Source organism: Engraulis encrasicolus, chromosome 13 (assembly GCF_034702125.1).
Source record: "Engraulis encrasicolus isolate BLACKSEA-1 chromosome 13, IST_EnEncr_1.0, whole genome shotgun sequence".
Taxonomy (NCBI): Eukaryota; Metazoa; Chordata; class Actinopteri; order Clupeiformes; family Engraulidae; genus Engraulis; species Engraulis encrasicolus.
The window spans coordinates 42124795-42141357 of NC_085869.1; the positions used below are offsets into that span (position 1 = coordinate 42124795).

Genomic DNA, 16563 nt, shown 5'->3' on the forward strand with positions numbered 1-16563 from the left:
CTCAACACAAAGGAACAGAGACACAGTGAAGCAGTCAGTCTGCTCTGTGATGTGTCGAGTCAGAGTCACAGCAAGGTGGACATTTTCTAGGCGTTACCTTACCACCGTTTTTGCTCACAGTCACCTCTGTGCGCTGTGGATGGTTCTACAGTAGCCTTTTGTACTACTGCGGTTTGTAAAATTAGGTCTCTGTCTCTTACGCTTTCTGGGAAGTTCACTACTACAGTACTCACAGTCACTGAGAAACCACAGTATTTATAGGTTCATGCGTTCAGTAGCAAACTTCCCCCACCCTCCCACCCACGCCACCCTCTCACCCATTTTCACACCAGCTGATATTGAACATATTTAGTACTGTTACGGAAATTAGTCACTTAGTGTTTTGAGCCCTGGTCAGTGAAGGATACCGAATATGTAGCCTACACTGATCTTTAAGATTACTTTGGTCTTTATGATGGAATTGCTGTTATGGTAGCATTTTGATTGGATCATGAATGTTTTCAAATGTATTTGATGGGAAAAAATGCTTTTATGCAATATAGTATAACATAAATAAAATATAGGCCTACAAAAGAGTGCACATCAAAAAATATGTACAGCACATATCAAATTTCACAAGACTAGAAAATAGCAATTTGCACAACATACAAGGCCCAGTGTTTCAGTGACTGGTGTGTGTAATGCAGTGACCAGGAAATTGAAAAAAGCCAAAGGCGAGACATCCTGCAGAATGTGTAAAAACAAAGTGCAAAGGACACACACACACACACACACACACACACACACACACACACACACACACACACACACACACACACACACACACACACACACACACACACACACACACACACACACACACACACACACACACACTACATCCTGAACTTCAGAGATTAACATCTCTTCAGTAGACAGAACTGAAAAACACTTTTTAGATAAAAAGATGAGACGTTTTAAAGCCCCAAAAGGTCCATACCAGTTGTCCAAATACATTTAACCTACCATGACCTGGATGTATGCCAATCTCCACAGATAAAGCATACAGTTAGCCTGGTTTGAAATGATTGGACAGCTCTCACCCAATCGCCGACAGTTAGCCTACTCATCAACAACATAGCGCAGGCATGTACATCATCGTCACGAGCGGCCTCCCCCATTCGCCTCCACCAACCTGTCTCTTCGCTTATTGGCTGTTTTCTAGGGAAGGTTGGCCGGCAAGATCCAGCGGGCCAACAATGCTCCACAGAAAACAGTAACCAGACTATGTACGGAGCCAATCTTTTGGTGCTAGTGCGTAAGATGCCGCGTGAGGCTACTAGGCATACAGTAGGCAGCCCACTGAAAATAGCAATACAAAGCCTATCAGCCGACTGACAGTGTTGCCAGATTGGGTTGTTTCCCGCCCAATTGGGCTGCTTAGGATGGCATGTGCAGGTAAAAATGGCATTTAGCAGAAAAACCCGCCCAATTTTTGCCATAGAAATCAATAGAATTGGGCGGGAGCATTTTTTGGGCTGGAAATCATAAGCCTCATCTGGCAACCCTGCCCACTGAAACTTGCGCCTCTATTGCCTGTAGGGCTATCCTACACTATAGACAGAAAATTGGTCATTGCTGTGGTGGGTACCTGATTTTCTTTGCTCTCATGGTTACACCACCAATACAATTAAGAGCTTATATAGAGGGAGTGTACTCTTTATGATCACGTTATGTTATGATCATGTGCACTCCAGCTACACAAAAACCCAAATCACACATCCAATGAAAACAAAGAAAATTTAAAAACATTGCTCTAAAATTACAGGCAATGATTGATTTAAATCCAGTTGAAAATCTTGGCGGGATGTGAAATCTGTCATTAGGAGAAAGAATCCTGTACCTGTTCAAGATGATGAGTATTGAAATGGAAATTGAGTTGGGGGAAATTCCACCAGACAAGTTCAAGACGCTTGTTGATGAATACAAACATGTTTTGAGGCAGCCATTGCCGTCTAAGCGTGTGCAACCAAATATTAAGAAGGGGTGCCAATATTTCTGTACATGCCCTATTTCTTGTTTTTCTTTGAAATTACAAAATCCATTTGGAAAAAAAATCTATTCTAAAAAAATATCTTCGGACCTCCAATTAAGAGATTCTGGTGGTAAAAGTTCTGTAGCCTGTATGTCCATTAATTTCTGGAAATATTGCACATTTTGTGAATAAAATAAAGGGGTGCCAAATGCTAACATGTGGCACTGTACAACACTGTAGATATTTACAGAAGGTATAGGCCTACAATATGACTAGCATTATTTAGCTAATTAGGGAGATTTAGCATGATTTCTTTTACCAGTGTCCCATTTTAGCCTGGAATCACATATGCTACATTCAGCCTTTTGAGATTTGAGGGGTTATTAAAAATGTGTGTATGTTATAGGTGAATGAACAATTTTTAATGCAAAATGAGGGTCCTGGCTTTTAAATGCAACTTATTTCATGTTTTTATGTCCTTCGGAGGCTGAGATATTTAAGATTTAATAGGCATAGGGCACCCTTTCCCAAAAAGGGCTTAGGCTAAAATGGGTTAATCCTTGGTGAGTTCTTCACACAGTGCCGCCCGCTAGACTGGGGGCAGATCTAGCTATTTTGGGGCACTAGGCAAAATATTAGCGTGGGACCCTCAAAAGTCTTGAAAGATGTACACAAATTGTTTTGTCTATTTTCGATTGTACAAGGGCAGGCCTACTATTTTGGTATTTACCACAACTGGTGTGACAGTTGAGGGCCAATATGAAGGGCTGATTTGGTTTTTCTCCCTGTGTGTGTTACTGTTTTTGCTATTCCTACCACTCAAGCACTGTGCTCCCCCTTGTGGAGAAGTTGCCAGTAAGAAATAAGGAAAATAACAAGTTGCTCTAGGCCTAGACCCACAATAATAGCCTATAAACCTAACACAACTAAAATGTAAATGAAAGAAAATAAGGGGTGTCTTATAATTTATAATTGAATTTACAATTTGTTTAACCCCATTACAGGCAGTGTTGCCAGATTGGGCGGGTGCCCGCCCAATTGGGCTACTTTGGATGAGCGTCTGCGGGTAAAAATGGGAAAAATTGGCCATTTGGCGTTTTTTTTGGCCGTTTTTGGCCCATAGAAGTCAATGTAATTTGTTGGATTTGGGCGGAATTTAGCGCAATTTGGCGGTTTTTGAGAAGCTTTTGGGCGGGATTTGGTCAGACACATCTGGCAACACTGATTACAGGAACAAAAAAACAGTGAATCAGTCTGTCCGCTCTAGGCCAATCTGGTGTTGAGTCAGAGCCACAGCAAGGTGAACATTTTCTAGGTGTCGCCTCTTCACCGCCACTGGTCACAGTCACCTCTGTACGCTGCTGCTGGTTGTACAGTAAGCTGGTACCACAGCGGTTTCACCAGTTTGTAGAATATAGGTCTCTTTCTCTTTTGCTTTTCTGGGAAGTGAACTAGGCCTACTACAGAGAAACCACATTATTTATAGGTTCATGTTCACCCACACATACCCCACCAGCTGAAAACGCCGCCCTCCCACCCATCCTGACACCTGATAGGCTATTAAACAGGTAATTAAACAGGTAGCACTGTAACGGAAATCACTCAGTGTTAAAGCTCAGTGGAAGATACAGAATAAATGTGCACTGAAGATTGTATTTGATTGAAAACAATGCTTTGTTATGATCTGATATGAAATAATAAATCAAATGGACCACTAAAAGAGTCCAAATCAATAAAAGATGTACAAATCAAACTTCACGGGACTAGAAAATAGCATTTGTACAAGATACAAGGCAAAGTGTTTCAATGATGTGTGCAGTGACCAGGAAATTGAAATGAGCCAAAGGTGAGACATCCTGCATAATGTGTAAAAATGAAGTGCAAAGGACACACAACACACACACACACACACACACACACACACACACACACACACACACACACACACACACACACACACACACACACACACACACACACACACACACACACACACCACAACATGGAGGCTACAGGCTACATGCAAAAATAGCACAGCTGTATCTCATCAATCACACACCTACCAACTCTTTAAACATTTACACACATGCACTTTTTCTATTCGCATAGCACACACACACACACACACACGCACGCACGCACGCACGCGCACACACACACACACACACACACACACACACACACACACACACACACACACACACACACACACACACACACACACACACACACACACACACACACACACACACACACACATCCCCACCTTAATATCTGTATAGGGCCCCTCCCATTGACGACTCCCATTGATTTACTCTCCATGGGTTGAATTAACACACTTTTTTTTCAATATTATACGTACATATCCATATTACATGTCAATGCGGCTAATTCTGTAAAAAAAAATGTAGAGACAGCGTCAATATCTGTATTCATCATGTCGTCACAGTCACAACAATTTATGAGGCGTACAGTCTGTCTGGCATACAGTTAGGCCCCTTGCTATACACTATATAGAACTATAGACCTGCAACACTACCAGACCACTAGTGGTGTCAACAATAATCGACTCGACAATGCATCGAAATGCTGGGCAGGACAATTCAATAATCGATTCAGCAAATGCCATAATGGATGCGGCCTATTTTCTCAAGTTTCAATTACTTCCGTGGGCATCAACTTTAAATTTAATGAAAGCACCTCAGAGCATTGAAAACAGCAGGACTGATACACACTGCATCCATTCGCTTTGCTACTGTGTTCCAACCTGTAGTGATTAACCAAAGTAGTGTACTTTGAAATTGAACTTTAACTTGCACTTATACATAATGCAAAGCAAATGAGAGTTGTGTATGCTTTCTCATGCATTGCATACAGTACACACAGGGCCGCTGCTAAGGTTTTGGAGACCCTAAGCATAACTGGTCAGGGGGCCCCCTCATAATTAAATAATAATAATAATAATAATAATAATAATAATAATAATAATAATAATAATAATAATAATAATTTAGGAGGCCCTAGTTCTGGGGGCAAAGTGGTTGAGGGCCTAAGCGCTCTGCTTACTCTGCTTATGCCTCGGCCCTGTGTACACATGATCAGTGTGTAGGGCTACAGTATACACGCATTAATGCTTTTTCCTAATGTGTATTTCCCTGAGGATGACATCATTGCAATGCATGGTGGGACAAATGTCACACGGGTCGGAGTATACAGAGAGAGCTATTGAACGCCACCAGGAAGTTGCATGTGGTAGTTTGTTTCCATACCAATGAGTCACCTGAGGAAGGGCCCAGAACGCCACTTCCTGGAGAGTATGTTGACTGGGTTGCTTTTCTGTTACTGCCGTTATGGACAGATATGCAAATAGAGGTGTGTGTGAGAGGAAATGTTCTTCGAAACGAAAAGAGTTTGATAAAGTAGGTGTGGCAAAGAGCTTGAAAAGATAGCTGCATGTTCTCGGAGTAATGTTGTGACAAAATTTGTCTTGTCATGTGTGCACAAATTTCCTGATTTCACAACAGCTCACCAGGCACCATTTTAGTCAACTTAACATGCACTTTTGCATGCGTGTTTGCATGCATACCGGCGTGTGTTTGCATATGTGTTTATTTGTGTTTCCATTCATGCAGGTCTACAGGTGTAGTCCGTTGCACACATAGCTATGTCCAAAAGCACACAAGTACTGAATATACAGTGTGTGTGTGTGTGTGTGTGTGTGTGTGTGTGTGTGTGTGTGTGTGTGTGTGTGAGTGTGAGTGAGTGAGTGAGTGAGTGAGTGAGTGAGTGAGTGAGTGAGTGAGTGAGAGAGTGAGTGAGTGAGTGAGTGAGTGAGTGAGTGAGTGAGTGAGTGAGTGAGTGAGTGAGTGAGTGAGTGAGTGAGAGAGCGAGAGAGAGAGAGAGAGAGAGAGAGAGAGAGAGAGAGAGAGAGAGAGAGAGAGTGAGAGAGAGAGAAAGAGAGAGAGAGAGAGAGATATAAACTTTATTACAGGCTCAGGGCCCAATAGGCAGACACACAACATATACATAGAAATAGAATGTGCAGGAAAAAGAAGAAATAATAATAATAAAAAAAAAACCAGCAATGATGCCAAAGCATATACAAACTATGTCATGACAGTCTTAAAAGGCAGCCATACCAATGTTTCCACATATATGATTGGTATCGGACAGAGCTATATCTGGCACTTGTGAGCTTCATTATAATGCAGTTTTCAGACTTATCCAAACGGCACATGAACTGAAACATTAGGTTCCTCAGGAGAGCCTGTAAAGTACATAGTCCTGAGTCACAAAATAGAGAGAGAGCATGCATTCAAGAAAGAGAATCAAGTGAGACATGAGGTGGGGGATGCTACATACAGTAGGGTGTTTGCACGCTGATGCAAACCACAGCACACAGGAAAAAAAGTGCTAAGCACAAGCTAGCCTTTGTTGTGCTCAGCCTCTCACATCACTTCTCTCTCTCCCTCCCTCTCTCTCTATCTCTCTCTCCCTCTCTCTCTCTCTCTCTCGCTCTCTCTCTCTCACACACACACACACACACTCACTCACTCATTCACTCACACACACGCACGCGCGCGCGCACACACACACACACACACACACACACACACACACACACACACACACACACACACACACACACACACACACACACACACACACACACACACACACACACACACACTGTCTGTCTCTCTCTCTCTCTCTCTCTCTCACTGCCTGGCCATGTGTCTCTCTCTTACCCCTCCTCCTTTCATCTCTCTTGCTCTCTACATTTCACCCCTCCGAAACCTGCCACACTGATCCATCTCTCCTCACACCCACCTAACCCATCTGTATCTCACCACCAGGTTGGGTAGAGAACTTTTGATTCATGTTTCAACTTTTTAAAGAAGAAACTAACTGACTATCTGACTAACTGCCTGACTGCCTGAATGATTGACTGAGAGATTTGAAACAGGAAGCTGTCATTTTTGACACCTCAACGTCTCGGGGACCCGTTGCTATAGCTATAGTCTAGCTGCCTGGTGGTGACAAACCCAAGAGAGAGTGTGACCTCTGGTTGGTGGAAGCGTTCTGACTCTCGCCAGCCGCTGACCACTGGATTATGGGAAACTTGGCTTGTGCTTTGGGACGACGGTAAGAGCTACCACATCTTCTTCTCACTTCTTCTGTTTGTATGTGGAAATGACCAGTTGTTGTTGTTGTGCTGTTGCTGTTTACCTCTTTGCTGCTATAGTATTACTGTGTCCTTTTCAGGGTACCAGGAGTAAGTTTAACTTTTTTCCAAATGAAATAGGCTCTTCTTATATGAGAGATGAATTTGTATAGGTAGAGTGCAATCCCAACAATCTGTCATTCAGAAATGTGTCCAAATAGCAAGCAAATCTTTTGCATTAAATCACACGGAGCTGACACTTTTACCCAAAGTAAGCGACTTACAGATATTTACAGGGTTTTGGTTGCAGTCCCAGGAGCAGTGCGGGGTTAGGTACCTTGCTGATGGAGTACAGCAGGGAGGGGAAGGGTGGAACTTGAACCTGCAACCCGCTGATCTAAAGTGCATCTTCTCAACCGTTAAGCCATAGCTGCCAACAATAATATTTAAATATTGTTGTGTTTACTGTTTATGTCATCCGTTATGATTACAATGTAAACTCAACATGACATTATTCTCACACATCGCCGTTATGGAAACTTTTTCATTGAGGTGTGTGCAAGTGAGCACCACCCAGCAGAGTTGGGCAAGACCCTTTAACGGTGGCTAACCACACACGCACACACGCACGCACGCACGCACGCACACACACACACACACACAGACAATGGGTGTGTCATCTTGCAGAAATATCAGTAACTGTAGATCTTGCCCTGCCTGTACTTCTCGTGTTCCAGGTGATTATTAGGAGTGTGGAGTATTAGGAATAGCATGAAACTATTTCAGCAAGGCATGTGAAACCCATGCCCACACTGCAAAGCATTACAGCCAGTTAAACGTAAAAAAGCAAGTTGCCTTGCTGCCTTATATTTGTAAGTTAACTCAACTTGAGAAAGCCTCAAGTTCAAGTTAAGCCTCACGATGTGTTAAGGCAGCAGGGCAATCTACTGTTTTACGTTTTACTGACTTGTAATATTTTACAGTGCAGTGCCCAAAGTTGACACACGGAGTCAGTTTATTTGTTGAGATAATTTCAAAGGAATACTACAATAAGCCCCAAAAAAACCATCATTACTATTGTATATTGAAATGCGAATTGAACTCGGAATTTGTGTCAGAGAAATTATGAGTGGGCGGCAGGTCAGTGTTAGAGCACATACTGGTACAAGTCTCCACTCATATAAAACAGACATATAAAAGTAGATACCATATACTGACAGGAATTAAAGGAGAACTTGTGCAAATTCTAATATGCTGTTGTATTGCTCACGCTACCTTTGACTTGTCAGTACCCGGTGATGCTGCATTTTTCGGCTCAGCCCTTTCCGAGATCTGAGCTATTCTAATGGGAGCAGACTTTATTTACATTAAAAAAAACTTCTTGAAGGAATAGGTCGGTATTTTGCATTTGGGGCCTTAATTATGGTGTATCATACACTGAGCTACCCACCTGTGTCACTTTTGTTTGATTTGACATTTTGGGTTTGCGCGATATCCACAAACCACTATACAACGGGAGTCAGAGGGGCACGGATATTAAATCCGTCCTACACGCATAAACAGTATTTTCTTATTTTGTTTAAGATGATACAATTACGTTGCCGTCTTATTTCAAACTTTAAATCTCCCGCGTTGCCTGAACAAATTAAAAATCTGTATCAGAACGGAGGTGCTACGTCAAATGCAAAATACTGACCTATTCCTTTAACATAGGCCTAGTATTATCCCAAAAGGTATCGCTGTTTGCTAGTTGTCTGCTGATGCTGCATAACCTTTTGGATGTTATTGGGAATAAATCAAGATGTTTTTTTGAAATGTAAACATACTCTGCCCCCATTACAATGACCAGGATCTCGGAAAAGGCTGAAGAAAAAAAAAATCTCAGGTACTGACAAGTCCAGGGTAGTGTGAGCATTACAACCGCATGTCGAAATTGGCAGAAGTTATCTTTCAATTTTTGTGAAAAGTGCTTAGCTTTAAGTATTACATATGAGCATACATAATTGCAGTCCATTTTTGAATAAATATCATTGACATTGTTTCTTATTCTTCTCATTTTCAGAAAAAAGAGATCAGACACCAGGTGTGATTCAAATGGTAAGTTGTTCCGTCATTTACCCTTACCAAATAGCAAACCAGACTAAGTAGCTATGAATACCAGTGTAGTTTTGTATTCTAAATTGACCTCCTAATAATTAGCATGAACATGCTCAATATGCGTTTCAGTGCCATCAGTCGCTACACAAAACGGGGACTAGATGGGGACTGGCAGGGCCGGCCCAAGCCTTTATGGGGCTCTAAGCAAAATTTCATCCGGGGCCCCCATACCACCACCTACTCAGCCTCAGATGCTTCATAAGCTTCATTTACTTATACAAGAAAGGGGTAAGCTAAGGATGTAGGCTGCCTGTAGATCATGTTCCCATCATGTACTGCACTTCTAGGTGCAAAATTTATCTCAAAGGAGTGTTCTGGTCCGTTTCAAAACTATTACTCTTCGTTATATTCTGCATTTCTTGTAGGGTTTTACAACTGAAAGAGGTACATAAATAATGTTGTACAGTCATTGAGGTGTCCCCCTTTATACTGTATAATGGCTCCTGTTTCCATTGTGGTACACGAGAAAGAAATATATGACTAGGGAAAATGGTGAATAGTTCATTTCTTCCTGGACCTTTGCTGTTCAGGGGGGAGCCCTGGTGGTGTGGGGGCCCTAAGCCATCGCATAGTTTGCTTATGCCTTGGGCCGGCCCTGGGGACTGGGTCAGCCTTGTTTTCCCTCAGGAGACCAATGTATTAAGATACACACAAGATTTACACTGCCAAGTTACTATAGGCACCATGAAGAATTGAACTAAATATTGTGATATGGCTACTTAAGTTTGAATTGAAGTGTTTTTTAAGTGTGTTTTTGCTTTTACAAGACAGTAAATACTGTGTTTTCATCTTCAAGTTCAAGTGCAAAAATACACTCATATTTCTCCATCTCTTTCTCTTGATCTCCCCCAGATTACATAGACGTCGACACAGCAAACGGAGATAGTCCTACGGTGAGTACAGTCGATAGCCCAGTGAGTACAGTAGTACCCTTTGAGTGCAGATGGGCTAGTCGACGGGCCTATTCCTTCTTTACATAAAACACTGAACTACATATAAACAGCAATGACAGGCCATTAGGTCTACTGAGAGTTTTAAGTGACATACCGAGACTTGGTCATTACCATTTTGGTGACAAATAGAGGCTTTGTTCAAAGGCGTTAATGTCTGGAGTGCTACATAGTAGACATAGCTGTGTCATGCTCTCAGGGGTGTCTATCTCGAATACAGATTATAGGCTCGTTCATGATTGTGCACCCAGATGCAGTTTGCGCAGCATACATGCACAATGTGAAATTCTAACCAGAATGCATTGAAATGGCAAAATGTGCATGCGCACTGTGCAGACTGCTCAGAAATGTGCCGTTGTGATCGAGCCCTGTAACCAACCCTGCCACCAGCTAACTCAATTGAGCCCTTAGATCAGGTCTTCAGTGAAGTCACAGCTGTTAGACAGAAAATGTGACAGGCCTTGTACTTTCTGAACCCAAGACTGACATCTCCCAGGACATGGGTTTTAATGATTAGCATCAATAGGCAGCAGCATACACAGACACGCCAATGTATCCACTCAAACGTTTTTCCAAAGCAGTTGTGATTAGTGCTGATATACCATGTGTGTGTTCACATAATTCTATGGGGTATTTTACACATTTCTAATGCTTATGTCTTTGTGAGTGTTTCAGTTTACTAATTAGTTTTACAGTCTAATCTTCTTGACGTGTTTTGAGGTCGGGGAGAGGACACAGGAAACCACTTTCGAGCCTGAGGCCTACTAAACTCTTTCACTTTGTGAAAAGATCTGGCTGTACACTAACCTACTTAAAACATTTTGAAGAGTTCAGATGCAAAACCCCCTAAGTGCCTTTTCAGAAAATAATCTTAATTAATTTTTTATTTAATACAAAGCTACCAAAATTGCCTATTTTTAATTTTATTTATGTAATATAACTATTTATATGTATTATCAAGTACATGAATGTAAACCAAACCAACAACTGGGTTCTCTAAAAATATAGAAGTGCAGGTCTTCAGAAATGGAGTTAGGAGGTTTTGCATCTGAACTCTTCAAATACTTTCCGTTACTGCTGGCTGCACATGTGTTTTCTTTGGTTTTAGTGTTGTTGTCGATCCCTATAAGCTCTATGTACTTCTACTGTATGTAGTAGTTATATATAGTGCCGTGACGGTTACGTTTAGGGATGGCGTCAAGGCAGCCTGGCCTTATGTGTCATGGTGTATCGTCGTATACTGAGGACTGGTCATAGATACTCGTTTGGCGTCATACTGATGTGTTGAGTGTGAAATGTGGTTGTCCTACACCTGACTGAGCAAATAGCCTGCCTTTTAGCTCACTCTATAGCAAATCTGCCTCAATACACTGCTTACTGCGAGGCTGCAGGTGCAAGATTAGGTCTGCACTGCACTGTACAACAGTAAGAGCTTGGTTGGCCTAAATTCTTATATTCAGGCCAAAGTGTGGGATATATGGTGTTAACATACTGTTCAACAGGGGTCTGATCACTGTGGAAACTACTTTTCGGAGAAGTCTTGTCATCTTTCATGACACATTTCTCACGATTTTTTCTTTACTTGAACTTTATGAAAGAAAACCATTTCCGTGTAAAACTTTTCTGTGTGAAACTTATCTAGTATCTTGGAAGAGACGAGGTGCTGTTTGTGGGACCACTTCTGCCTTTGTGACATTACTGTGTGGGCAGATTGTGGTTGTGTGGATCTGTTGGTTTATGGCGTTATCTGTAGTTGTTTGTCTCATCTCACCTAAACATTGTTCCTCTTAATAAGTCAAACTGATAACATTGTATCATCTTCCTACATAGTCCTCCTTCTGCATGTTGTTTTGTTCCCTGGTTCACAGTCACCTCTCTCAACGCCTCTGCAGGTTTCCTATGAAGTGTAGATGTGCCCTCAAAAGGGTCTCTTACTCTCTTCCCATTACAAAACATGAATTTGTATATATATATGAAGAGTTCAGATGCAAAACCCCCTAAGTGCCTTTTCAGAAAATAATCTTAATTAATTTTTATTTAATACAAAGCTATCAAAATTGCCTATTTTTTATTTTATTTATGTAATATAACTATTTATATGTATTATCAAGTACATGAATGTAAACCAAACCAAAAACTGGGTTCTCTAAAAATATAGAGTGTGTGTTGGAATGTGAATGGAGTTAGGGGGTTTTGCATCTGAACTATACATATATATATGCCTACATGTGTGTGTGCCTGATGATGGTATTAGTTGTATATCCCTGATGCCAGAATGGCTAGACCAACTGGTTCACTAGTGGCAAGTTCAAGACAACTGCTGGAAGAAACCCGAATGACTCTTTAATATGCCTGACCGCTCTTGAGAGTGACCAGAGCATCTGGCTTTGTGATGTGCATTAATATAGTATTGGGTGGTAATGCTTTAATGATGATAGAACTCATATTAGTACTCAATAATAGGCCTACATAGTAAAAAAGGAGCTTGCACTGATGATTGTGTGGAGATGCATGCTACATGCGGAAATGTTGAAGGAGGTGAGAGAGAGAATAGAGAGAGAGAGAGAGAGAGAGAGAGAGAGAGAGAGAGAGAGAGAGAGAGAGAGAGAGAGAGAGAGATAGAGCTTGTGGTCTTGTGGTTTGAGCTATTCTAATTGCAAGCTGGTTGCTTCACTGAAAGCACCGCTGCGGACTGATTTTCAAAAAGATTAAACCATCCGTATCTTCCTGGACTGCAGTCATTTTATGATAATTTACATAATGTCTTTTGCCAGCCCTTTGTATGAGTTGTTGTCCATTTTCATCAAGCTAGGATGAATGGCATGATTCACATTTGCATTATGTCACTAATCATCAATTGCACTGGAGACATTTAACACTCAAAACTCAACACACATACGTATGTACCATTGGCGGAACAATTTCCCTCAGGGCCCCAGGGCAAGACACTTAATAGGGCCCTCCATACGGCTTGCTATGGTCAGAATAGGGCCCCCAAGATCAATACATGAGGGCCCTAGGCCCCGGGGCAAATGCACTGCTCGCCCTTCCTATATCTCCGCCCCTGATATGTATGTCTTTTGTATTTGTTGCCCTCCATGATCTAGGGCTAGTTGAGTAATGGGCTGCATCAAAATGACACAGGTAATTGGGTTGCGAGACGATTCGTCGAATAAATTCTTGAGAGGGGATCATTAGTATAAACCTTGGGACCATTCGTATAAGGCATGGGGCGTTTCGTAGAGTACCTGAGGACGTTTCGTAGAAGACCTAAAGACGTTCCGTTCAATCCATGCAGACCTTTCGTGCAACTGGGCAGACGTTTAGTTCAGTCTGCCTATTTTATTATCATTTTTATATTTTATTAAACGTGTGTGGGTAATTGGAGTGTTTCTGGGTCTTCACCTCATTCCCTTGGTGCTCATCAGTGTAGGAGCTCTCAAACTTGGTCCAGGTATACAAATGCTGAGGCACTCTCAAGGTTGCTATGCCACGCCCTGAAGAAGGCCATAAGGGCCGAAACGCATAGGCATTGTAGCCAAATAAAAAAAGTAAAAATTGCAAACTTGAGTGGCTCAGTATTTGTCTACCTGGACCAAGTTTGAGAGCTACCAGTAGCTTGTTATCCCGTTAAGACGCGGCTGTCATGATCCGGCTCTCTGTTTTGTTTTGGACTCGCTGTTTCCCTGTGTTTACCCCCTGTGTTGCTCCCCATGTGCTTTTGTTTGTGTTTTTGCCCTGTCATTTCCCCGGTCAATGTGACCTCGTGTTTACTTGTTTAGTTCCTGGCCCCGCCCATCGTTTGTCTCACCTGTCCCCATTATCCCAGTTTACCTAATGATTCCCGGCTGTCTTAGATTCCCAGCTCTTGTGTGTTAACCGCCCTGTTTAGTCCCTCTGATTGTAGTCACCTGTCCGTTGTCTGTCTCTCGTTGCCATTGTCAGTGTTTTCATGTCTCCAGTTTCTGTTCCATTGTTTTCACCTGTGTTTTGATTGCCTTACTTGTTCCCTCCTGTGCATCTCATTCCTGTCATTGATTTCACCTGGTTCTGTAGCTTGGTTCACTTGTCTTGCTGTTGTTCCCACCTGTGCCTCATGTCGTTAGTTCTCGTTGTCTCCTGATTTGTTCCCTGTGTGTTAATTGTTTTCAGTGTATTTAAGACCTCATGTTTCTCTTTGTCCTTGCTGAGTCATTGTCATTGCGTGCCGTAAGTAAAACTCTCAAGTCCAGTCATTTTCTGAACCTTTGTCCTAGTCTTGTTTTATCTATGTGCTAAGAGTTTTGATCCCTCGTGATCTTTTGTTTTGGGTGCTATTTTGAGTTTGTTTGAATTAAAATCCCGGAAACATCCACCTCGTGTCTGTGCTGCATCTGGGCTCCAACCTCAATTTCTGACAGCGGCGTTATAAATATGCCGTTACCAGAAAGGCAATGACCAAGTCATAGTGCATTACTAAAGGCTCCGTGTTATGTCTTAGTATTGTAGTACTATCGTAGTTAACTTTCAATGTCTATCACAGTGTGCGCTGAAGGTGCATTAGGCGTGCATTAAGGTGCTACCATAGCCCCAACCCAAACCCTATCCCTCACCCTTGGCTCAGGTGTGGTTTGTAGCTTACTGTAGCTCAATGGATAGGCCAGTGTTGCTGTGAAGGTCACCGATGCTAAGACAGGACTAGTGTTAGAACATTTCACAACTGGTCTCACAACCTCTTAGTGCAGAGCCACTGTTTACAACCATACTGTCACCAACTAACATCACCAGTGCTCCTTTCGGTAAGGCTCTCAGTAATGTCATAGCCAAGTTATGATGTAGTTGAGTTTTTCAGCACACATTGAGTCAAATCGCCATCTCCACTAAAGCCCTATGTGAGAGCTAGTGTGTCAGAACATTTAACCACCTTCTTTAAAGGTGCACTGTGTAAGATTTTTAGTTGTTTATTTCCAGAATTCATGTTACCCATTCACTAATGTTATCTTTTTCATGAATACTTACCACCACCATCAAATTCTAAGTACTCAATATGACTGGGAAAATTGCACTTTTCATGAAAAAAGGGATCTTCTCCATGGTCTGTCAGAAATAGACCTTTTTAGCTACAAAATGACTGTATTTCGGCCATATTAAATACAGTATAAGTTTATTACTTTGTAAATATTCATGAAAAGATCAAATTTGGCAATAGGCAACCCAGTTTCAATGAGCCGCATAGTTGCAGTACCCAATCTCGCCACATTCTGCACAGTGCACCTTTAAGTCGTTAAAGGGGCAAAATGGCTCAGTGGTGTAGTGCAGTGTTTCTCAACTTTTTTAGGCGAGGCACCCTCTCAACTCATGAAACATTTCAAGGCACCCCAAACCAACAAGCTGTAACATGGCATCGCATCCGATACCACACCAGCTTAGAAAAGTAACACATTTGGAGACGTCACACGACAAAGTTGCAGCTGACTGGGGCGACCTATATTTACTATATTATGCGTAAATGGCAGCTGAATGATTCCACTGACTAACATTAACTTATCAATTTAGACAAATATGTATCATATTACAGAATTTATTTATCAGCCATGTTTCCACGGCACCCCAGAGAGGGGCCCACGGCACCCCAGGGTCCCCCGGCACCCCTGTTGAGAAACACTGGTCTAGTGTGCCATACTGTACCATTACGGCACCACCTCTTAATAATTTCTCTCCTTCTTCAAAGCAGACAGAGGCCCAGCCGACAGAGGACGTCCTGTACGCCACGATCGATCATGGCAACAGCAGCTGCAAGAGAGGGAAAAACGAGGCAGCGAGGGCCGTGGAGGTCGATGACTGCGACTACGCCATCGTCCGAATCCCCACTAAGGGCATGGTGAAAATAAAAGAGGACGGCTCAGACGACTATGTGCTCATGGGATGAGACGGCAGTACGGTGTCCCATTAGGGTCATAAAGGATGGGTAGAAACACTGGACTGATATAATGAGCAAACATTCAGATGTATGGAGGACGTCTACTGCCGTGTCAGACACAAAGAGTTGCTCATTTAACTGATGTGGTTGGTATAATGAAAAAGTTCATGAGGACTGCAATTTTTTCTGCATCATACAAATGTTCACATACATTCACATATTTTTGTACAGTACAGCCACAGCATAAATAGCCTACTGTGAACTGTATCTTTTCACGTTCTACAACACTGCACAAGCACACACACACACACACACACACACACACACACACACACACACACACACACACACACACACACACACACACACACACACACAC

At 42.2% G+C, this 16563-nt stretch overlaps 1 protein-coding gene across 1 annotated transcript; it reads left to right on the forward strand.

Annotated features, from left to right (window-relative positions):
• Positions 1-9594: 9594 nt before the first annotated feature.
• Positions 9595-16511, forward strand: si:ch211-214p13.7 (uncharacterized). Its single transcript, XM_063212943.1, has 3 exons — positions 9595-9607; positions 10188-10228; positions 15999-16511. The coding sequence occupies exons 1-3, from the start codon at positions 9595-9597 to the stop codon at positions 16191-16193; spliced, it is 249 nt and encodes an 82-aa protein (XP_063069013.1). The 3' UTR covers positions 16194-16511.
• The last annotated feature ends 52 nt before the right edge of the window (positions 16512-16563 follow it).